We start from the raw sequence: 24,259 nt of genomic DNA, 5'->3' as shown, positions 1-24,259 counted from the left end.
CTTTGCCGGTGATGAGCAATTTCGTGATTACTTATACCATAATAGTATTGGTGTTTATTTTTATCTAATAATGTGGGATAACAATTCTTGGATATTTAATCCCAGAATAAAATAATCAAATGACAGAAATATCCTCCTCCATAGCTCATCTTCAAATTCCTTTTAAAACGCCAAAGTTAAAATTGAAAAAAAAAAAAAAAAACTAAAATAATCTCTTACTACCAAATAAATATTTTATACTATTATATTCTGTATATCTCATTTTAATTCAACATCTATATTACCTGGCGCCTAAATATAAAATTTCAACTTTTTTATTCAATATCCTTTTTTTAATAGTAAAAATGTTGAAAAATCTATTCTTGGACAAAGTGAAAGCTTTAATACACTTCCCTTGTTTTTTCGTAAAAGTGAAAGCTTTAATACACTTCCCTTGTTTTTTCAACGAGATAGACTTGCTCGTCTCATGGTTTCTTTTCATACCTTATATTATTATTCTTTCATCTAGGATGCTCTTTTACACCATTGTGTCTGTTTTTATAACTAAAAAATAAAAATTATTTCCAGAAATAAAGCCTTTTTCTTTTAAAATCAAAATATTAATTAATCTAATTCTAAGAATATCAAATATTTGATATCTTGAGGGACTAGAGCATTTATTTTGGGCAATTCTTGTACTATACAAACTTACAAGGGTATTTCTAAACTTTGTAGAAAAAAAAAACTAAATGAAACTCAAACTAGTCCACTTTAACTAGTTGGCAACTGGCATTAGATTCTGTCTTCTTACCCTTATAAAAAAAATATCCAATACAAATCTTTGTCTTAACACTTAAATTTATTTAACTTTAAATCCACAAAAAGCAATATTTTTTTATCAGTACTTAGTGGAACCAATACTGATTAGCAGAAAATATTCCCTTAAACCCCTGTCCCTTTTTCACACTATTCAACTGACCTTTTTTGCTTCTTTTAATCAGTGTGCAAAAACCCCATTTTTATGAACCTTTTTTTCTACTACATTTTCAAGATTTGAAGAAAATTTAGAGAGATTTAAGTGTAGTGAAAATGAGAGGACCTTTAGGAGCTGTAATAGGGAGGTACCCTTCAAGTACTGATGGAGGTACAATTCAGATAGGGGATGGTATAATCAAACACAACAGGAAATGTAGAGATATTGTGTTTCTTGTTATCTTCATTGCTTTTTGGGTTGCAATGATTGTTAATTCTAGCTTTGGATTTAACCAAGGAAACCCATTGAGGTAAAAAAAAAAAAAAAATCAAGAAATGATAAAGTTGCTTGCTTTTTCTCTCATTTTTTTTCCCCATGTCCTAAATGTGTTTGTGCTGTCTTTGCTATTTTGATCTATTAGTTTAATGTCTTTTGTGTAAGGTGTTTTTTTTTTTTTTGTTCTTTTTGTCACATCTTGAGTTACTGTAATCTGGGCTGGATTCACTTTTCTTTGAAAGGTTACTCTTTTGTTGTATTTTTCTGAATGCAAATTTTTTCAGATGTTGCTTTGTTTTTCTCTTCCTGATGTAAAAATTTCCTTCTTTAAGACTCCGCCTTTTGAAGGGTGTAGAAAATGCACAAGTTTTTCCACTAGTCGAAAAGAATGTTCCTTTTTGGCTCTTTGATATTGAGATTGTCACTAGAAGAACCTAATTTTATGGCCAAAGTTATCACTTAAAGATTGATCTATGTAAACTCCTTGTTTGGAAACAAGAAATTGTGTGACCATAACATCAAGCTTTTAGATTTACTTTTATTTACTTAAGGTCTGTCTTCAACTATCACATGTGGCCTGATTCATCTTTTCATGGCCAAAATGTGGAAATTCTTTTTGGTAATAAGTGGCGGTGAGACTCGAACCTAAACAACTGTCTGCTTTGATACCATGTTGAATTGTGTGTCTAGCGCATCTAAAAGTTTAAGCTTTTAGAGAGAGAACACTTATATTTACTTAATTATGTCTTCAACAATATCTTTCAAATATTCTGTCTTACTTTACTGTGAAAGGTTCTTTTCTTTAAATAAAATTATATTATAAGAGCTGTTTTCAGTCTATCCATGCCAAAAAAAAAAAAAAAAGTATATCTTTCCTTTGTCAATGGATATACTTGTCTGTTGTATTTCTGATGCATCTGTTCTGGCTTAGCAGGCTAACATACGGGCTGGATTATAAAGGCAATATTTGTGGCGACAGAGGTGCCGATCCTGATCTTCGTGAATTGGAACTCAGATACTGGGTGAACCCTAATCAAGTCTATGAAAGTGGTTCAAAGGATAATCGGGCTAAGATTTCTAATGCCAGGACCATTTGCTTGATGGACTGCCCTATCCCATCTGAAGATTCGTTAAATTGGGTGTGTGACTATCCAGAAGGCGACGTTCGTTTGTCGGTAGATGACTGGATCGATAGAAATTATGATTATTTTGCAGACCTTACTCCAGACCTGAGAAACACTTCTCTTCAGCTTCAAGGTCCTTGCTACCCTGTCATATTTCCAAGTGTTAATGGTAAGTGTAAACAGAAGGCCAAATTACAAGTGTTTTGAGATGTTTAATTTCTTTTTAATATTTTAACCTTTTGTGTGCCAGTTTATTGGAGCTGCCAGCTTATCGCCCGTGCATCAAATGTGTCTTTGCGGCATTGGAAGGAGATGGGTGGTGTTAACATTGTTGAGGACATTGCAGTTGATAAATCTATTCATGGCTTAATTAACTCTCGATCATTGGTCTTAAAGGTCGAGTGACATACTTCTCTTGTTTTACTTGTAAAGTACTCAGCTAAAGTGTTTTCATTGAAATTTGCATGGAAAAATGAGGCACTCAATAGTGATAGTTGTAGTTTGCTCGTTTCATTGGCTGTAGATTGCATTTTCACTTGGAACTGCATCAAGACACATAAGCGCATGTAAAAAAAGGTTCCTTTTTATATCCACAAAACCTGAGGATTTCTTCGTTTCATTGGCTGTAGATTGCATTTTCACTTCGAGTAACGCATATTTTTGTCAAACTTGGTACCTTACTCGTATTCTCTATGGTATCACATTTTGTTATTTAAGAGTTAAAATTTCACATTTGAGTTTCATTTTCAGAGATATGTAGCTGATGTTGGCAAGTCATGGGGAGTGTTGATTGTTTGTGGAGGAATTTTGCCAGTGTTTCTATCAGTGATATGGCTTTTGATGATCCGTCACCTTGTAGCTGCAATGCCTTGGATAACTGTCATCCTCTTTAATGCCCTTATAGTTTCAGTCACAATGTTCTACTATCTGAAAGGTTAGGCTCTCTTTCCTAATGCTTTCCCTCTGTTGTTAGTTGTTACATACTATTAATTGTAATTCATCTCAGCTTTCAGTTCTACGTCCAATTTGTAATTGAGATGGAGTAACTTCCAACAGACTTTATACTTCTATTTGTAGTTCTATGTCCAATAGGCTCCTAGCACTGTTAGAACTTCTGATTCTGGCTTTTATATTTTTTTAACCAGCCTTATGGCTTCATCCCCACCCCCTTCCCCCAGGGTTGAAGAAAACTAGACAAGTCACCTTTGTTAGCTTGACTGGCCAAGCTTCTAAAACCAGTTTATTTTAAAAAGTGTTTTTGGTGAGAAGCAGTTTGTGTTTGGCTAATTGATTTGAAAAACACTTTTGAGCAGCAATTAGTGTTTGGCCAAGATTTTAAGAAGTGCTCCTAAGTGTATTTTCTCAGAGGTGTTTTTCAAATAAGTACTGCTACTTTTTTTAGCTTTTGAAAAATAACTTCTGCTACTCCCCAAAAACACTTATTTTCTCTTAAAAGCTTGGCCAACACCTCACTTTTTCAAAATAAGCACTTTTGATCTCCCAAAAGCTTGGCCAAACAGGCTATAAGAGTGGTTCATGGGAAACATAACTTCTTCTTTCCTTTTTCTTCCTTCCATTTTCTGATATCCAATTTCATTTCCTTAATGAAACACCGAAAAACAAGCCTTAAATGCTAAAGTTAATTGAAAGGGGCCAGATGAGTCCAAATTGGAAGTTTCGAAACTTCAAGTGTTTGATAAATAATATAAATAGTAAAAAGGCCCTGATCAACAAAAGAATTAGAAAAAGGCTTCTTGTGCACATTCTCCAAGGGTATAACAGTTTGATGATGTAATCCTTTCTTTCTTTTTGATAAAGCATTGTTCTTTCTTTCTTCTGCAAAGATCCTTCTATTTTTTTGTTTTTCCTTTGCTATGTTAAGATTTCATCATAGTCCTGCATTCTATCTTATGTTTGTTGAGTAATTGAACAACATATTTTTCCATTGGGTGTACTAACAAAATTATCCTTTTTCCTGTCCAGCTGGATGGATTGGGAATGACTCTATCTCCCCCATTATTGGTGAACATGATCCGTATTATCATGTATCTGCAAGGGAAATAGGTCATCTCCATGCTGCTGCTGTTTTCATGACTGTTGTGATGATTATTTCGGTCTTGTCATCCATCGCTATAGTGCGACGTATCCTTATGGCTACTTCAGTCCTGAAGGTAAGTCCATCTCTCCCCCTTTCTGAGCTTTATAGCACCGTGTTATGTGTCCTTTTCTGAGTCATAAAAGGGTAATTTTATTAGCAGCACTCAGATGGTGCTGTAATATATATATATCCAAAGTGAAAAAAGCAAAAAGCAAAATGTTTAGTTCCTTCTTTCTAAAATTTGAAGGATTCTACAAAATCTATCAATGATTCAGCCTCCTGAACATACCCATTCTGCACCTACAGAAAAAATACAGTCAAACCTCTCTATAACAACAATTTTTGTCCCTATATTTTTTGGCTGCTATAGCAAATGCTGTTATAGAAAACATATAATAACATAACACGAAAGAACGGTTTCACAGAAAACATGGTTGTAGTAGTGAAATGTTGTTATAGAGAATGACTGTATACAATAAGCCTTGTAGAATAATAGCACTGTGTTATACTTTTGCACGGAAATGATGAACCCCATACACAAAAGAGTGTTGTAAATGCCTTTTGCAAGATAGAGTAAAAAACATGAGACGGATGTGGTAGATCCTGGATATTATGAATGATTTCTCAGTTTACTTTCATGCAGAGAAAATTTTCCTATTTGCAGAAACACAGTAAGAAGCAAGTTTGACTGTTTTCTTAGTATCACAGGTTTTGTATACAATAACAAAAAGAACAAAAATTACATTAAGAAAACATGTCTTATACTCTCTGTAGCAAAACGCTCACCTAGAAAAATAGCTCGTCTTACTCTTATGTTTCCTAGATAATGAAAGAATTGACTTCATACAGTATCACTGTTTTCCTGTTCATGGGTTTGAGTATTAAGCTATTTATCGCTAGATAAATTTACTTATAAGTTAAGATGATGATTGCAAATTTAAATTGCAGGTAGCTGCCAAGGTCATTGGAGAAGTACAAGCACTAATAATTTTCCCCATCATTCCATATGCTATCCTAGCAATCTTCTACATGTTTTGGTTTGCAGCTGCTCTTTATCTTTTTAGTTCTGGACGGATCGTCCAGAATGATTGCAACACCAACTGCTGTGCTTATGATCTTAAATCAAAAAGAGTGAGCTGTGATCGTTGCTGCGGTTACAGCATCCAATATACTTCCCATATTGCTGCTGCAATTTTTTTCCATTTGTTTGGCGGCTATTGGGCCACTCAGTTTTTTGTGGCAAGCTCTGCAACAGTCATTGCTGGCTCTGTCGCTACATACTATTGGGCTCGAGGCGGAACATCGGTGGGTCATAAATCCTCCTATCTTAATTTCTTTTCATCAGTTTCAAAAAAATAATATCATCTATACATTCCAGAAGTACTTCGTCTTTTGCTAAGATTAATAACCTACTTTTATTAATCCACATAACTTTCTTTCACTTTTCGCTAGATGATTTTCCAAATCATTCAGAATTTCTGCTTTTTCTTGTCATAATCATGTTTGTTGTTTGATGCTTGTAAGCCATCAGCTTCAGTAGCCCATTTCATATATTGTTGAGATAAAAAAATTCTTGATGTAAAACAGAGTACTCCCTCTGTTTCAACGTGTTTTTCTTACTTTATTTCCTTTTAAGCCTGTTTCAAAAAGAATGCCTCGTTCCTAATTTGGCAACTCGTTAATGTTAACATCCTGCATGGCATGTTTAAGACCACAAGGTTAATGGCATCTTGGTACATTATACATATGTTTAGTTAAAAATAACTAGATTCAAAGTCTTTTTTACTTTCTTAAACTCCGTGCCAAGTCAAACTAAGACAAACAAATTGAAAGGAGGGAGTATTGGGGTATGTTCTAGTGACTGATCAACTGCTACTTTTGCAAGTGCAGCCAGAAATTTCATTCCTCCCAGTGTTCTCCTCTATGAAGCGGCTTGCTCGTTACAGCATTGGATCTGTTGCTCTTGGTTCTCTGTTCGTTTCATTTATAGAGTCTATCAGGTTTATACTTGAAGCACTTCGGCGTAAACTTAAAGGTGCTAAATCTGCACCAGAAAGTTGGTTTGGAAGAATGGTATACAATTCCTCACAATGTCTCCTGCGGTGTATTGGTTGGACCATCAAATGTGTGAATCGTAATGCTTACATCTTGGTAAGTAAAAAAAGTTGCAATCCCATTAGATATTCCTCAAGTCTTATAGTGATTATTTTAACAGCATCAGTTAAGATAGTGCTTGTGATACTAAGATAGTGCTTGTGATACTTTTGCAGATAGCGATAACAGGAAAAAGCTTTTTCAAGTCTTCTGAGATTGCAACTGATCTCATTATCAGCAACATTCTTCGGATCGGAAAGGTGAATGTCATTGGCGATGTTATTCTATTTCTTGGGAAGCTGTGTGTCAGTCTCGCAAGTGCACTTTTTGCTTTTCTCATGTTGGATACTCACAAGTACAATATTGGACATAACAAGATCTCATCTCCAATATTCCCGGTGCTGGTAAGTCTAATTCTTTTGGACGGATTTTCCATTTAAGCAGATGCAACTATCAATTTTACAAAACTAAGAAGTACCAAATTGCTGAGATCCTTTGAGCAGTTCCTGTTACCACTTAAAAATCATGCAACGTATAGAACTATAAAGAGAGAGAACACTTATATATATGTAAAAGCTTTCATAGTATCATTTAGAAAATGCGTTGTTTGAAGATTTCACTTGATAATTACTTGTGAACATGTTTTAGAGGTTCAAAAGAGTGTGTTTCCATGAATGATGACTCATGAACTACGTCTGGTATTTAAATGGATAAGGGTAAAAGAGCTCACATCATCTGCCAGACTTTTGAAGTTGGATAACAAGCTTCTTCGAATCTAACTTCTCTTCAATGAATCTTCTGTAAACAATGGCGGATCTAGAGCATACTGAATGGGTTCACGGGAAGCCTATAGCTTTTGCGCGAATCTCCATAAACTTCGAATCCTGGAACCATCTCTGCGTAAATTCCTAGATAATTAAGTATGGTATATCTGAACTTGACTCGTGTTTCTAATGCAGGTCTGCTGGTTTCTTGGTTACATCGTGGCAACTCTTTTCTTTGCAGTTGTGGAGATGTCAATTGATACCATAATACTTTCATTTTGCCAAGACTCGGAGGAGCACCAAGGAAATGCCCAATACGCCCCTCCTCTTCTTATTGAGACATTGAATGACCAAAATGAGATGCAAAGACTCACACAATGATCAATGAAATCATCCAAATGATTGTCTCATGCATTAGCTTGAATATTATTACCTCAAGTGTAATGGTTGATCACCTAAATTTATTCCATGTTCTTGTCAGCTCCTTTTCTGACTTTGTTTTAGCCATTTTGATAGATTTATTATCTTCTTTACATGTAAATATTTTTTTAAGTCCAAATTAGATTAAGCACACTACATATTGTGTGGCATATGCCGAATGATAATAGTTTCCGTTGGCACTAACATGTTCGTTCTGGATTGCAGTTCTACAGTGAAAAGTTACGGATAATGAGAAAGATACTGAAGTAAATGTTCAAAATTTTATTTTAAATTCAAGAGGTTAGATACGAGATTTGAAGTTTATGGGTTCCTGCAGCTACTTCAAGATAATGTTATAAATGAATAACTGCAATTAAATCAGACTTCAAAAAGATATTTACTGAATATCTTGGAATACATACAAAGTTTGGGCACAACAAAAGTTATTGGGTTTAGGTGAACGTGTGACTGGCGCTATACGTTCATGCTACAATTTAAAGGAAAAAAAGAACGCAAGACTTGCAGCTTCAAACTGACATTTCAAATGGCAGTCAATTCATCTGAAAAGATGTACACTACCCTCAATCCAATATTAAATTCTTCGAGTTCGAGATACTAGCTTGTATTTTTTGAAAAAGGAAACAGTATTAAAGGATGTGCTTAAGCCATATTTACAATTCAGAAGACAGAAAGTGTGGCCCTGTTCTAACTTATAGGGAGTCCATAATGTCTAGGAAGATTCTGCATCTTCTAATAAGCTTTATTTACACAAAAATATGAAACAAAAGAGAAAATCATCTTAACTTTTTGAATTTTCTAATAAGCTAGTTTAAGACACTGGCTTGTCTTCTGCCAAGAGAAGTTATCTACGGTTAACCATATAAACAGAAATTCGTTTTATACTGAGTTATTTCATTATGTCAAAATCCTTGATTGAAGAAGTACTTGCAAACAATCAAGGCATGCAACTAGGCAAAGGTAAGTGAAAGCAAATGCATGGTTATCTTTTTTTCTTTTTTCTTTTTCGACAATGAAATGCACGGTAAATTTACAGTACTTCTCAAATCAATTTGCAAAGTATTAGTCATTACCAAGTAAATCGGTGCCTAAGCAAGACTTTTTCACTGAAATAAGAAGGAAAACTAAAGGATCAAATATAAGTCCTTTTGTCAGCAAAAAGGGACAAAAAGTTCCTTGTTGCATGAAAAAATGCAGAAGCATTTCACAAGATCCAAGTTCATACAGAGCTCGCAGGTACATCAATTATCTCTTCAGTGATGTACTTATCGATTTCTGCTAGTTGATTTTTTAGCAAAAGTCATTTTCCTCGGATCGATCTCATCCGCTCTTATCACAATCGCAGTGCCGTCTTCTTCTTCCGTCCAAGCTATGGAGTCCCTCTCCAAAAATTTAAGTACCTGCTTTCAAATATCTCAGTCTTCATACTTCTGTTTGTCCAACATTGATTAAAGTAGCTAAAGAAATGAGACGTAATAAACATAGAAGAATAAAGAAACTTTATTCATTTGGATATCCTACTGGGATATGAAACAGTGGAGACTGAATCAAATTCATAAATAAAACATAAAATCTTTTAATCCAACGGCATGGGATAAATCTTTTTAAATGCATCTTGTCTCAACCCTAACTCATCCAAAGTCTTATACATAGAATATTCTTGATCAAAATAATGAAAATGAGAAGAGTCAACACTAAAACATTCTTTAAATCACAGTTGTTTCTTTTATGTACATTTTGAAATAAATTATATCATATACTATTTATTTCCTAGAAGGAAATAATTTGGATATCACCTTAAATTTCCTATGTATTGATCGGTTAGAAGGACCATAAACCTAACTACACTGACACCTCCTTGGACTATAGTTCTAAAAGGTGCTTGACTGTAAAGTTAATTACTGTAATTCAGCAGTGTTTCGATGTCAGAACATTGTGGATTTACATTTATGAAAGGTGTAAATGGAATTTCCACTTTCATATTTTAGAGGTGAAAAGATGAACTGGCATACAGCTTAATTGCACCATTTTTTTTCTTTAACAGGTAACAATTACAGCTTAGCTGCACTTAAACTTCCCATCTGTCAGATTTAAGGTCTATTATCTTCTAGAGTTACCAATCTGGAATGAGTTGTTTAGACTTCAATGCCAAATTTTCTGAACCATCTAGATTGTTAAAAGGCGCTATACCAGGTATGACATGTCAAGAGGCAGGACGAATAAAAAATGACCATTTTCTTCAAAAGCAATTTGTAGATCCTGAGAAACCCTCTTTTTAAGTACAGTTTTTCCAATTATCGATAACGTATACCCATGAGAAAAACAGCAGCAGATGGACCAAATATTCAAACATATCACCACCCAAAAAAAAATAAAAAATTAAACAAGTCATACCAGACGCTTCCGGGGACCTTTGGCATCTTCGGCAGTCATCCCAACTAAGATTTTGAGATATTCAATAGCTGATAAAAGGAAACCTATCAATGTCATATATAAATATAAAATAAAAAAATCAACGAAGGCCTGTAATGACAATAACCTACACGAGAAACCACAAAGAGAAGTCAACTGAAGTTTGAGCACGCGCACTGCATCCTTTGGCTCCAAATCGTGAAGGTCGACCGTCACAATTTCTTTGCTGTAACTGCAACCAAGGTTGGAGTATTGGCGTAAATACAAGCTCTTAAGCAACATATATAAGTAGAGAAAGGAAGCTGGTTCTATGCCTGACCTGTTTTCAAGAAGCTTTTGAGAGGATAGTTCATCAGTCTCTCGCGCCTTCGTCATGAAAAATTGTCCCTGTCTCGTGAGAAGATTATGAGTAAATTGCCAGCGCACACCACCATAATGAAAATTTAAACAAGTGGATCAACCAAGGCAAGGTCAACTTTTGGGAAGAGAAGATTTCGCACTGATTCAACATTGTACCCAGCATGAATTTAGAGCTTTTTTCTTTCTTTTTTTTCCCGTGATAGATGATGTTATGAGTATTTTCTCTTCCATTGTGCGAGAAGTGAAAGATGTTGATGAATATTAAGAACTTGAACCTGGAAGCTTTATCTTCAAAAGACATTTTACACTGTTCAAGTTACTTTACTAAGCAAGTGCAGATTTGGATAGTTTGAAATAATATGACAAAACGCTCAGACTCTGACCAATTAACAGAGCTAAGATGGCAATTGCACACCACCCACTCAGCCGATACCAATCAGTAGAACATCTCATAGAGAGGCCAGTTATTTCTTCACTAATATTTCAAATATAATCAGTGAAGGAGACTTTAGATAAAGGAACAAACACCCTACCTCTTCCAGGAATTTGCGTGCCTTGTCAATATCTCCTCTGAAAAATGCTTCAGAAGCCTGGAACACAATTTTAGTTTATAATATCAGTTATGACGTAACATACTAAACTTTTCTTCTTCTCGTTCAACACAGAATGAAGCATCTTAATGGTATTCAGACCATGAAACAGTAAAAGAGAGATTTCCATGTCTCACCGCTTTATAGTACTCTTTCATTGTTATCCAGTACTCCTTTACAGCTTTCCGAAGAACTTCGTAGCTTTCTTCATTATCCTCACCATCTAATAATAGAAATTCAAGATGTGTTCACATGAGAAAATGAAGCAAAATAGCTAAAAGAAATAGAGCACTTACACTAGTGACATCGCATTAAAGAAATATGTCCCCACCCATCCCCCAACACCCACACCCCACCCCCACCCCCACCAAAAAAAAAAAAAAAAAAAAGAAAAGTTTAGTTACTAAGCAGTTTGAAGCCATCTAAAGATGCAACAGTGGAATGGTCGAATATCATGTGACACTGCACATCATTGCCAACAATGCAATATAGAAAGATTTAATTCATTTAGGATAGCAAAACCACCCAAATAGGTTGTATTTCGTTAAACAGAAACCTGCTTTGATTTGAGGGACAATTTATGAGGGAATTCTGGTATACGATATTAGTTTCCTTGCTCAGGTGTGCTATTTTAACATCTAAAGGGAGGATACCACCATTAGACCTTCTGTATTTGTTCTTACTGGAGCTGAATGCAGCATCCTGCTCAGAGACAAACATATAATTCAAGAGCCTCCAATGTCAATACGATGTTGCAGCAGAGAGAATTGATTTCTAACATATCCATGCGGAAATTAAATATTCAAGGATGACCAGTACTAGTCCAACATATAGAACTTATATGATTAAGAAAAAGAAAAAAGAAAACAAGCTCTGCAGTTTCTGGCTTACCAGTGGCAGATTCCAACTGAAAAAAGAAATTTTGCCATAGAAGAGTACAAAATCAATAGAAAAGGCAATCAAAAAGAAGATATGAAACCCTTAAGAAAAAGCCAAATGTGATCATAAACACTTTTTCCATCTGTCAAACACAAGTCATAAGCGGTTAACTGCTGCTTACTTTTTGCATCACTTTGGGGCGTTCTGATAAGAATCTGTTGATGTAACGTGTCCTGTAATGGTTTCTCTACAATGTAACTTGATCGCCTAGACTTCCCAACTTCCCTCAACGGACGAATCACTTCAGCCACATCATCATGTCTTGCAGGTCCATCAAACAATGCCTGCAGAACTTCCTTTTGAAGCTCATACCTGTCCTGCTCCCTCTTAGATAGGCTGAGCCTATTTTTAGTCTTATTATTTGCTTTGGAACTGCATTAGAAAAAAATATAAGGATGACCGTCAATGCATAACACCTTGAAAGCCTAAGAAATCTGTTTAACCAAAAAAAAAAAAAAAAATTCTTCCTTGGGGAATAAAGTACCAGACAGTTGGATCTAACATTGAAGGTGTCTCTTGCGATGCAACTGATGCAAAATCTGGACTCTCCACAGACTGTTATATTAAATCAGAGAAAGCATAGTAAAGAAATAATTTCATGTGATTTAGACAATTTTTAATTGCATATGGAAGTTGGAACTATTTTTTTCCTGTTTGGAACTATTATAGAATTACCATTAAAGATAATTCTTCTGTTCCTTTCTTTTAAAAATAAATTCTTAGTGGTGGAATATCTTAGGTAATAAGGGATAGGAAAGAGTGGTTGGTTATCTATTCTCTTTAATTTGAGAGACGGGGAAATTGGTCTCGCCGAGCTTAGCAGCCAACAAAATTCAAAAGGAATTTCTAGATTTCAAAGGAATGTAGATATTTATATGGTGAGTAAAATGAACATTATTAATCTTGACACTCTTTTTACAGCTAGACGCAACGTCAAGTATTTTTGGCGACTGCATCACTATAGATCCAAAACTATTTCCAGTTCTAGAGAAGTTACTTCACAGAAACCTATCATTACGAATAAAATATCCCTTACAAAATTACCTCCCAAAAGGAATATACTACTCATTTTTGTTGTCGGTAGTCACATCAGTTGGTTAATATTAACTTGAATCTATTTTTTGAAAATCAACTCTACTGCATATTCAAGAGATCAACCTACCATGACAATTTGTAGAGATGTGGAACCCTTTTGTCAAAGCAAAACTGATCCTTAGTTCGGTAATAACTTCAGTCATTAGCACTTTTCTCAGGCCAGGAGAGAGAGAGAGAGAGAGTCAGGGGAAGAGAACAAACTGGCGTGAGGAGTGAATGGGCTAAGGTGGAGGAAAAGGAGAATAGAAGAGAAAGACACCATCCTTTCCGAGGATTTAATTGTGAAAAAGGAATCTCATTTTCTTTCAAGAGCATGGCCAAGAAAAGTGAAAGCATGGCTAGGAAGCAGATTGCCTCCCCAAGATTATTATCACTAAATAACTGTCGCTTGTAAGTGAGATTATCTGTATTTAGTTTTACAGCAGACCTGAGCAACACCAAGTGACATACAAGAAAACTTACTTTCTCGACATCTATGTTTAAAATGTCATCACTCTTTCCCAAAGTTGATGCTGACATATCTAGCAGCTTATCCATACTCTGCATATTCAAAGGAAAGGGGGTGTCATATAGGAAAAATGCAAGGTTAGTGCGACATGCAAATCTGTGTAGAGAAGTACACAAATCTATATGTAGTATGCATGCAAAATTTCTGAAAATCAGGGAACGACAAAGATAGAAGCACCCAAGCAGGAACTAAAGAATCATAGTCAGGCTGATGTATTCAGAATCAGAAGATCAAACAGCAATAGACAAGCATTGTATTGTCTGCTTAGCATGAAGCTTCTGCAATTCAGCAACAAAAGCTGGCCTCATCTTGCGTGATTCCCCACATGCATTGTGGTTTCTCACCATGAAAATTATAAAACAGTCAGCAAGAAATTCATTTATTGATCCCTAGTTCCTCAAGCTAATTTTAGGTAGATGAGGTAATTACTTTAACCATGATAGAGGTAGTATGGGGCATAATTTATTTTCCAATTAAATGAGGACTTCTTATCACACACATCAATCGTTAAAACTGCTTATTAAACTTTAGCCACAAGATCGAAATCAGAAACAGGATTAACTTTGCAGAGAACCTAGAGAAGTGTATAGCCGATCACACTTTGGACACAAATCAAACCAAACACAGGATTACATAAGTAATAATATGTGGGAATGGGAGAATAGACGGGCCAGATGGTATCTGCAGGTTCTTAGAAGAGCAACTTTCACATGTATGCTTAGCACTTATTTCTATCACGACATGGTGTCAATTATTGAGTAACACCATACACAGTTAAGTGCCAACATGTCTATGCTGAATGTAAACATAAAATTGAGCCAAATATATTGCTACCATTTGATGCCTCAAAATAGATACATAAAGTATATGAAGTGGTTGAATTGATATCACTAACCTTGTTCAGATCATAGCCGCATTGGTCTGCAAATCCAACAACACCAGATTAGCAATGAGATTGTCCAAAAAATGTGACAGCTCCTAGGAATTAGGATGCAGTTATAGGCTCATAGGAATTACAATGCAGTTATCAGGATGAAAAGAAGGAACGAAAGTTAAAAGTCATCTCAGCACAACCTATAAAGCAGGTGAATACTCTTTTTTATGTAGGGAGGTGACAATGTTGAGCACAACCTTAACATGTGGACCATCCACAAGTTGCATTCTACTTCACAAAATCAAGTCTCAAAACAGAATTTAAAGAAAGATTTAACTGACTTTCGCAAGTTTCATTAGAAGATCAACGAAAAGAAGTGAAGGAAAAAAAAAAAGACATGATTTCAGGTAACTGAAAGTGTACGTTAGCATCACTGCATGTGCCAACGCTACTTCTCAAGTAATCTTACGAACACTTACAATAGACATGAGTAAAGTGCTCACCCACAACATCTTTTATAACACTCATGTCAAGAGAGAATTCACTTCCGAGCATTTTGAAGAGGAACTCCTCTACACTGCTGGGCAGGGTTTCACTCATAGCTGCAGCGCCTAATGGAGCTTTCTCATCCCTTAGCTCTGGGGTAAAAAAATCATCCACATTTACTTTCAATGGCTTGATTCTCGTAGAAGTTTCTGTAATATGTGGCCTATTCGTCATATAGTCTTTTGGGATCATGCTTGAGACAGTCCCCATTGACACTGATAACTTTTTTTGCTTTGATGAACTGGGACCAGCTCTCTTGGCATCAACCTCAGATACAGATTCAGAAGTTAATATCACAGAATCCCCTACTTCCTCAAATTCAGATTCAGAAGTCAGTGTCACAGAATCCCCTATTTTTTCTTCTGATGCCGAGGTACTAGCTCCAGAGGTGCTACCTTGCAGATCTCCAACAAGTATATGACCTGTAATAGTTGGATCCCGACCTGCTTTACAGTAAGCTGCAGCAATGTCATTGAGAGAGACAACAGATCCAAAGACATCAAGCAACTGCTCCAGGTTCTTCGTATCATCATTAGTAAACAAAACTGTTGAAGGAGGTACTTCCATCTTCATCCTTCCAGCCTAAAATGAAACAAGAACCACTGATAAGAAGTAAAGAAACTTATTAGTCAAAGGCTTTGTAACATATTGTAGAGTAACAGAAACCACAAAGTAAAGTAAAGTAGCAGAAATTAGACAGCAGAACAACAAGAGAATCCAAAATTTCACGGATAACAGAACCTAAAGAGAACCAATAGTTGTGATAGGAGAAAAGCAACTAAGCAATAATAATAAAAATGGAGAAATACTACTAACTGGCCGTTTAGATCTAACTGACCAAATAATCACTTGTCTACACAGCATCATTACACTGCCATAAGCGTAATGTTGGTGAATTCTTTGGTATGAGAACACGATTTGGAACTGCTGCAAACTAATTCACTTCTCGTATCACCCACAGCCACAAGAATCTCTTTAGGAATGCCAAATTTTAGAACTAATTCACAAAGGCACATTGCAAGTCTAAACTTTCAAGTTTCAACTCTCAAAGAAAATCGCGAAAAGGCACATTCTAAGTCTGACATTTCAACTTTCAAGAAATTTGATACTCTTTTCTTCCTCAAATTGCTGAAGATTACATTAAGCATACAACTATTAAAAGATGCTAACACACTATCATTGAGGCTATTCTGATGAATGAGAAAGGAAGGCAGTGCTACCTAAGAGTGGAACTGTTGAACAATATTCACAAAAGGAAGAAGAAACACTATCTCCTCAACATTCCTTAAGGAAAGTTATTATCAAATTATACGGGACATTAAAGAAAGAACAAATAACAATAAATGCTAATGTACATACACATTACATTCACAAAAAAAAAAAAAAAAAAAAATGAAATAGTCTAACCGTCTAGGTCACAAATTAAAGGCAGGCTTTTCATTCCATCACTTTCCGCAACGAAGTTCGCAACTGACACAAATTTATTTTTTGTGCAAAAAACTCGGTGCTTCTATAAGTGCTAAACAAAGCAAAATGCAATTCAATTCATTTGAATTACAAGTGATTAATCACATCATACTTGATTAGAATATGTATTTCCCTTAAGAAATTAAAGGCATGTTTTTTTTCCCTTCATTTTCCACAACGAAGTTTGCAACTAACACGGCAATGTACTTAGACAAAAAAAAATCATAACAGTAAAAGGAACATTCTCCTATTGAAGTATAAACATCAACACTTTATTCAAAATTGACAAATTTATTATTTCGCCATGCTTCAACGAATGCTACACAATGCAATGCAATTCGATTCATTTGAATTACAAAATTGCTTCAGAATATACGGTGATAGAACAATTAAATTTTTCAGCCAATAAAAACAAAAAACAAAAAACAGTGTGATTAATGATTAAACAAAAAGAGAAATAGAATCATACAATAAATTTGAAGGTTAAACTAAACAAAGTTTGGTATAATAAAGTACCTTCCCTCCACACAAGAGGTTTTGTTCGCTCTTCAGTATTTCAACCTTCAGCTTCTCAGAGAAGGAAGAAGATGAAGAGTGGAGAGACAAAAACAAAGTTTCTAATTAAGTAGTACTACTACTATTTGATTGGGTCACGCGGAAATTGCCTAAAAGTAAATGAACAATATTCGTTTGACGGGGTACTTTATTTGACACTACTATTTTATTGCTTTTTCAAAAGAAAAATTGTATGTAATATATTCGCTGCAAAATAATTTTATACATATATGCATCAACTTAAAGACAAAAATATTTGAACTTTTAAGGCAAAATGGTAAAAGTTCATGTACGGCGTTATTTCAAAGTGGTTAAACTTTAAATTATAGGGTATTTGTGCACTTAAACTCAATATAATAAATTTCCAGGGCTGCACAAATAAAGATAATCCGCTAGTGGATTTTGAATATCGGATCATAAAGCAAAAAAAGGAAAATTATTTTCAAAAATTAAAAAAAAAAAGAGGCAAAATATACACTCCTAAGGGCATAAAATCGAAAATTCGGATTGGTATCGATTCTCTAATTTTTCGGTTTTGATTTTAAAAACTTGACTCTTGGTTCGCTTCTAGATTTTAAAGTATCGATATTTTGGTTAATCGAAATACTGAACTATTTTAGCAAAATTGCACGGAATATCCTCTGTGGTACTGATACTCATTTTTTGTCCCCATATTTCATATGCTGCAAAATACCCTTTTTTATTATATTTTTGAGGAGCGCAAACACACTATAAAATAAGCTTGTGCTGCGTAAAAGATAATATAGAAAAGTATCGAACCCACAAAAACTGGAGTAAATCAACAACAACATAACCTGTGTAGTCCCACAAATGGTGTCTGGAATAGTTATCAATTAATTTCTTCAGACAGTGAAAGTATAAAATCCAAGTTTTTTTCTTAAAGTTCTAAAATAAGAATTTAAAGTGATCTAATTCTAAACTAATTGAAGATTTAAAGGAAGAAGACAGAGCACATAACTTTGTTCCTTGTGTTTATTCTTGAACATAAATATTGATTGCTTCTCCTGAATATAATCGTCAATCCCTAAACTCAATTACACTAAGTCTTCTCTCGAATATAATTGCATATCCCTAAAATCATTACACGAGGTCATTTCTCGAATAACTGTAGTTTAACATTTTAGAAATGCATTGGGTTCAAGAGGTGTATGGTCATTAAGTGACAAATTTTAGGATTATTGAAACTTTTCTCAAATATCCTAATGCTTTAAAAATGCTTCTACAACTAATTGTTCTCGCCAATAAACGAGTTAGAGAAGAATAATCTTATAATAATATATTTTTCTCTTGAATAAATAAATCACAAGAATCAATTCAAGCATATAATCGATTTTATTACTTCTCTCGAATATAATAAAGTCAATCTTGAAGAACATACCGTCAACCATACATAACAGATATTAAAACAAGAAATTAAAGTCTAAACTAAATCATCATCAAGTTTCCATTAAAAATTATTTCATCAAGGCATTTATGTTGTAAAGCATAAGAGAAGAAGAGAAAACATTACAACCAAATTGGGAATGAAATCTATATCTCCGTTGTCCCTCGCTCAAAACTTTAATGTAAGTTTTAAAAGACCTTTTGCTGCGGCGGTAAACCTTCAAGATGCCCTAATTTGGACAATTTTAAGTCTTATATAGTTCAAGAGGTAAACAAAGGCTATTCCAAAATTAACCCTGGGAAAAGAATCACGTCAGCACAGTGCACTGCAAATAAGTACTTGTGAAGTCTGGACATGCAAGTGGGCATGCAGCCTTGACAATATCCAGTAAAAAGATCACAACTTTGCGTAGGAGAGTCGAAAAGACATGCCATTTGAATCACTAAAACTAGATCCAAAGCTCTACATTTTCTTCAAGAATAATGATAAAATTCTTCGTAAATTGGGAGATATCATTTGTTAAATTCGGATCATATATTTCTACACAGAAACTATTGCTCCATGCTCTAATTCTCAATATCTATTACTTGAATCTTCATTACTTGTGCCATATGACTACCAAAATATCGGAATAAATAATCAAAAACTCCCATTTGCTATATTTTGTATATTCTTAGACCTTTTCACATTTTTCTTCTAATGTTTAACCTCACAACTTGCTTGCACATCAGTAAAATATAAAAGTGAGTTTTCTAATAAGAATATCACCGAAATTACTCACAAATGACTAGCAACAGCGCGAAATATAACCAAACCAAACCCTTGATGTGCACTCATCAAGTGCCCCTACAATTAATTCTTGTTCGTTTCTAGCAAATCAAAGAATTAAACTCACGCAAAAACTCGACTCTTAAAGATAATGGACAAGCAAAATCAACCAAGAATAATCCTTTAAATGCATGCAACCTTAACCTCAGCCATGCTAACCTGCTGAAATCGAAGTCAAGTCATCACCAAATCCTCGATAACGCCTCACAAGAAGGGATTGTCCATAATCACACAATATACTCATGAAGAATAAAATTGGGCAATCATGCAATATTTTGCTCACACTCATAAAGAAGTAATTCATGCTTTCAAGAATACCATAAGCTTGGCAATCGTGTCTCTCCACTAATGTAGAAATAAACGAGTCAAGTTCATGCAGGGCTTTGCATTTGGTGTAGTGTAGGCTTCGGGATAGCAGAGATATATGAATAAGCGTGATGCACTTCTACCTTGGCACTACACTTTCTGAGCATTATACGCAAAGAACTACTCCCTCGATTCTGTAGCAAAAGTCACAACCTCGTTCTCCCAAGTTCAACCCCTCACAAAAGCATTTTTTTTGTTTTGGTCAATCCCTTTTTTTTCTTTTTCATGAGAGGTAATGCCTCAAACTTTTTTTATTATTTACAACTAACATTCCCCATGCTTGAGTAAAATCATATGCTCAACTTCAACATAGTGCCAAGAGAAGAAGCAACATAAACAATATAGGTATTGATTCACAAAATTAAGCTAAGGGTTAAAATAACCTACAAAGAAAAAGGATAGATTTTTCAGGCTCGCCAAGGATAATAGATTAATCAAGGTAGGTTATTTAAGGCAAAAAGGGATAACAAAGAAGGTCTACCATCACCTCCTGGCTCAAAAGTGTCCTAAGATTCTGCCTTGAATCACAATCAAGCCAAATTCTAAATTCTTTAGAACATGATTATTAAGCAAACATGTCTCACCACACAAAGTATTTAGGAATGGCAGACGACTCAGCCTCAGTCACGGTAAGCTCATCTGACTTCAAAGAGAAGGTGAGCATGCATCCTGCAGGCTGGGCTCAGTCAATTCTGCCCTTCCTAAGTCTTTTTCATCAGCTCAATTTAACTCCTAGCAGTATTCAGAAAATTACTAAGCAAAATAAAATGTAATCCTAGAATATTCTTGGTTCAAAATGTTATAACCATGGTAAAGAACCAAACAAGAAATCCATGAAAGTACAGGTTACGAAGTTATACTAGACAAACGAAAAGAAAATATTTTTCAATTTTCTTGCTTTGTTTTTTTCCACATAAGTAACACATAAAAAGGCTCAAAAGAAAAACACATATATATACAACTCTCTAACCACACTTAAATTGTGGCTTGTCCCCATGAAACACAAATAAAAGATAAGAGGTATATTCTTAGATCTCTTCACCTTTTTTTCTAACGTTTAAGTTCACAATTTGCCTACACATCAATAAAATACAAAGTGAGTTTTCCAATAAGAATATTGTCAAAATTACTCACAAAATTACTAGTAACCGCACGAAACATAACCACATCAACCCATGATGTGCACTCATCGGTTTTTGTATAAGTTATAGTTGATATTTTTACTCTTTCATTCCTATGTTTCTTCTCCAACTCTTCTTTTTTACCAATACTAACACAATTCTTGAATTTTGGAAGCTTGAACTTCTTGTTTTGGGAGTGGAAATTCGAAGCTAATAGTTGATTATTGTTTAAAATCATTCGAGTGTCGATTATCTATGCTTAAATTTTTATTATCTATGCTTATATTTTTAGTTCAAAATTTGATTTAGTGTTTTTTTAAGTATCTTGAAACTCCATTGTTGGTCGACTTTTTAAAAATATCTCAAAACTCCATTGTTGGTCTTTAAAAAGTGTTGAAGAAGACAAAGCGGATATTCTTAAGTTTGATTTAGTGTTTTCATTCCATCACTTTCCACAACGAAGTTTGCAACTGACACAAATTTATTTTTTTGTGCAAAAAGCTCGGTGCTTCTATAAGTGCTAAACAAAGCAAAATGCAACTCAGTTCATTTGAATTACAAATGATTAATCACATCATACTTGATTAGAATATGGATTTCCCTGAAGAATTTAAGGGCATGTTTTTTTTTCCCCTTCATTTTCCACAACGAAGTTTGCAACTAACACGGCAATGTACTTAGAAAATTATCCACACACCAAAAAAAAAAAAAAATCAACAAACATAACAGTAAAAGGAACATTCTCCTATTGAAGTATAAACATCAACATCAACACTTTATTCAAAAGTGACAAATTTATTCTTTCATCATGCTTCAACGAATGCTACACAATGCAATGCAATTCGATTCAGTCAAATCACAAAATTGCTTGAGAATATATTGTGATATTCAGTCGGTGATAGAACAATTAACTTTTTTAGCCAACAAAAACAAAAGGCAGTGTGATTAATCATTAAACAAAAAGAGAAATAGAATCATACAATAAATTTGAAGGTTAAACTAAACAAAGTTTGGCATAATAAAGTACCTTCTCTCCACACAAGGTTTTATTCACTCTTCAGTATCTCAACCTTCAACTTCTCAGAGAAGGAAGAATATGAAGAGTGAAGAGGTGAAAAAGTTGTTTTTCTAATTACTCGTAAGTATTAATACTACTGTTTGATTGTAGTCTCGCGGAAATTGCCTAAAAGTAAATGAACAATATTCGTTTGACGGGTACTTTATTTGACACTACTATGGCCTTTATTATTTATTTAGTTTTTTTAAAAGAAAAATTGTATGTACTATATTCACTTTGAATAATTTTATACATATATGCATGACCTTAAAAGACAAAAATATTTGAACTCTAAGGCCAAAAGGTAAAAGTTCAGTTATATGAAATTTCAGACACATCATGTGCGGCGTTATTTCAAAGTGGTTGTAAAACTTAAATTATAGGGTATTTGTGCACTTAAACTCGATATAATCAATTTCCGGGGCTGTACAAGTCAAGACAATCTGCTAGTGGATTTTGAATATCGGATCATAAAGCAAAACAAGGAAAATTATTTTCAAAAATTTAAATAAATAAAAAAAAGCAAAATATACACTCCTTAGGGCATAAAATCAAAAATTCGGATTGGTTTCGATTCTCTAATTTTTTGGTTTTGATTTTAAAAAATTTGACTCTTGGTTCGCTTCTAGGTTTTAAAGTATCGATATTTTGGTTAACCGAAATACTGAACTATTTTAGCGAAATTGTAGGGAGTATCCTAGCTGGTATTGATACTCGTTTTTTGTCCCCATATTTCATATGCTGCAAAATACCCTTTTTTATTTATATTTTTGATGAGCGCAAAACACACTATAAAATAAGCTTGCGCTGCGTAAAAGATAGTATAGAAAAGTATCGAACCCACAAAAACTGGAGTAAATCAACAACAACATAACCAATGTTGTCCCACAAATGGTGTCTGGAATAGTTATCAACTAATTTCTTCGGGCAGTGAAGGTATAAAATCCAAGTTTCTTAAAGTTCTAAAATAAGAATTTAAAGTGATCTAATTCTAAACTAATTGAAGATTTGAAGGAAGAAGACAAAGCACATAACTTTGTTCCTTGTGTTAATATCTATTCTTGAACATAAATATTGATTGCTTCTCCTGAATATAATCGTCAATCCCTAAACTCAATTACACTAAGTCTTCTCTCGAATATAATCGCATATCCCTAAAATCATTACATGAGGTCATTTCTTGAATAACTATAGTCTAACATTTTAGAAATGCATTGGGTTCAACAGGTGTATGGTCATTAGGTTACAAATTTTAGGATTATTGAAACTTTGCGCAAATATCCTAATGCTTTAAAAATGCTTCTACAACTAATTCTTCTCGCCAATAAACGAGTTATAGAAGACTAATCTTATAATAATATATTTTTCTCTCTAATAAATAAATTATAGGAATCAATTCAAGCATATAATCGATTTTATTACTTCTCTCGAATATAATAAAGTCAATCTTGAAGAACACACCGTCAACCATACATAACAGATATTAAAACAAGAAATTAAAGTCTAAACTAAATCATCATCAAATTTCCATTAAAAATTATTCCATCAAGGCATATATCTTATAAAGCATAAGAGAAGAAGAGAAAACATTACAACCAAATTGGGAACGAAATCTATATTTCCATTATCCCTCGCTCAAAACTTCAATGTAAGTGTTAAAAGACCGTTTGTTGCTGCGGTAAAACTCCAAGATGCCCTAATTTGGACAATTTTAAGTCTTATATAGTTCGAGAGGTAAACAAAGGCTATTCCAAAATTGACCGTGGGAAAAGAATCACGTCAGCACAGTGCACTGCAGCGCACCTGAAGTCTGGACATGCAAGTGGGCGTGCAGCCTTGACAAACGGTCCGGTAAAAAGATCATAACTTTGCGTAGGAGAGTCGAAAAGTCATGCCGTTTGAATCACTAAAAACTAGGCCCAAAGCTCTACATTTTCTTCAAGATAATGATAAAATTCTTCGTAATTGGGAGATATCATTTGTTAAAATTGGATCATATATTTCTACACGTAAAACTATTGCTCCATGCTCTAATTCTCAATATCTATTGCTTGAATCTTCATTACTTGTGCCATATGACTACCAAAATATCATATTAAATAATCAAAAACTACCATTTGCTATATTTTGTATATTCTTAGACCTTTTCACATTTTTCTTCTAATGTTTAACCTCACAACTTGCTTGCACATCAGTAAAATATAAAAGTGAGTTTTCTAATAAGAATATCACCGAAATTACTCACGTAAATGACTAGTAACAATGCGAAATATAACCAAACCAAACCCTTGATGTGCACTCATCAAGTACCCCTACAGTTAATGCTTGCTCGTCTTCTAGCAAATCAAAGAATTAAACTCACGCAAAAACTTGACTCTTCAAGATAATGG

At 34.2% G+C, this 24,259-nt stretch overlaps 2 protein-coding genes across 5 annotated transcripts; one reads left to right on the top strand and one right to left on the bottom strand.

Moving 5' to 3' along the window:
• The first annotated feature begins 836 nt into the window (after window positions 1–836).
• Window positions 837–7,932, top strand: LOC132036867 (choline transporter protein 1). Its single transcript, XM_059427264.1, has 9 exons — window positions 837–1,262; window positions 2,163–2,521; window positions 2,603–2,748; window positions 3,103–3,286; window positions 4,336–4,523; window positions 5,399–5,755; window positions 6,341–6,601; window positions 6,721–6,948; window positions 7,504–7,932. Exons 1-9 carry the CDS (start codon window positions 1,069–1,071, stop codon window positions 7,687–7,689), a joined length of 2,103 nt encoding a protein of 700 aa, XP_059283247.1. The 5' UTR covers window positions 837–1,068; the 3' UTR covers window positions 7,690–7,932.
• Window positions 7,933–8,785: 853 nt separating this feature from the next.
• On the bottom strand, window positions 8,786–17,195 carry LOC132036868 (putative nuclear RNA export factor SDE5). 4 transcript variants are annotated; one of them, XM_059427266.1, is made up of 12 exons: window positions 17,054–17,195; window positions 15,028–15,672; window positions 14,546–14,571; window positions 13,605–13,682; window positions 12,532–12,602; window positions 12,169–12,419; window positions 11,246–11,331; window positions 11,052–11,108; window positions 10,478–10,545; window positions 10,290–10,390; window positions 10,141–10,208; window positions 8,786–9,146 (listed from the first exon to the last, which is right to left on the bottom strand). In XM_059427266.1, exons 2-12 carry the CDS (start codon window positions 15,641–15,643, stop codon window positions 9,012–9,014), a joined length of 1,557 nt encoding a protein of 518 aa, XP_059283249.1. In that variant the 5' UTR covers window positions 15,644–15,672; window positions 17,054–17,195; the 3' UTR covers window positions 8,786–9,011. The 4 variants fall into 4 exon arrangements, 3 of the variants coding, with proteins under 3 accessions (XP_059283249.1, XP_059283250.1, XP_059283251.1); XM_059427267.1 differs by having other exon boundaries at window positions 15,028–15,652; window positions 17,054–17,115; XM_059427268.1 differs by having other exon boundaries at window positions 9,037–9,176.
• Window positions 17,196–24,259: the final 7,064 nt, after the last annotated feature.

Source organism: Lycium ferocissimum, chromosome 11, assembly GCF_029784015.1.
Source record: "Lycium ferocissimum isolate CSIRO_LF1 chromosome 11, AGI_CSIRO_Lferr_CH_V1, whole genome shotgun sequence".
Taxonomy (NCBI): domain Eukaryota; kingdom Viridiplantae; phylum Streptophyta; class Magnoliopsida; order Solanales; family Solanaceae; genus Lycium; species Lycium ferocissimum.
This window is presented reverse-complemented; position numbering and strand designations above follow the sequence as displayed.

Bases quoted from the DNA above. Each gene is read 5' to 3' on its own strand.
- LOC132036867 (XM_059427264.1), top strand. From the start codon at position 1,069: ATGAGAGGACCTTTAGGAGCTGTAATAGGGAGGTACCCTTCAAGTACT. The intron at 2,522-2,602 runs GTAAGTGTAAAC...TTTGTGTGCCAG, and splicing joins CATATTTCCAAGTGTTAATG to TTTATTGGAGCTGCCAGCTT. The intron at 3,287-4,335 runs GTTAGGCTCTCT...TTTCCTGTCCAG, and splicing joins AATGTTCTACTATCTGAAAG to CTGGATGGATTGGGAATGAC.
- LOC132036868 (XM_059427266.1), bottom strand. From the start codon at position 15,643: ATGAAGATGGAAGTACCTCCTTCAACAGTTTTGTTTACTAATGATGAT. The intron at 10,209-10,289 runs GTAGGTTATTGT...TCCTTTTATCAG, and splicing joins TTCTCTTTGTGGTTTCTCGT to CTATTGAATATCTCAAAATC. The intron at 9,147-10,140 runs GTATGACTTGTT...ATTTGAAAGCAG, and splicing joins AAGGTCCCCGGAAGCGTCTG to GTACTTAAATTTTTGGAGAG.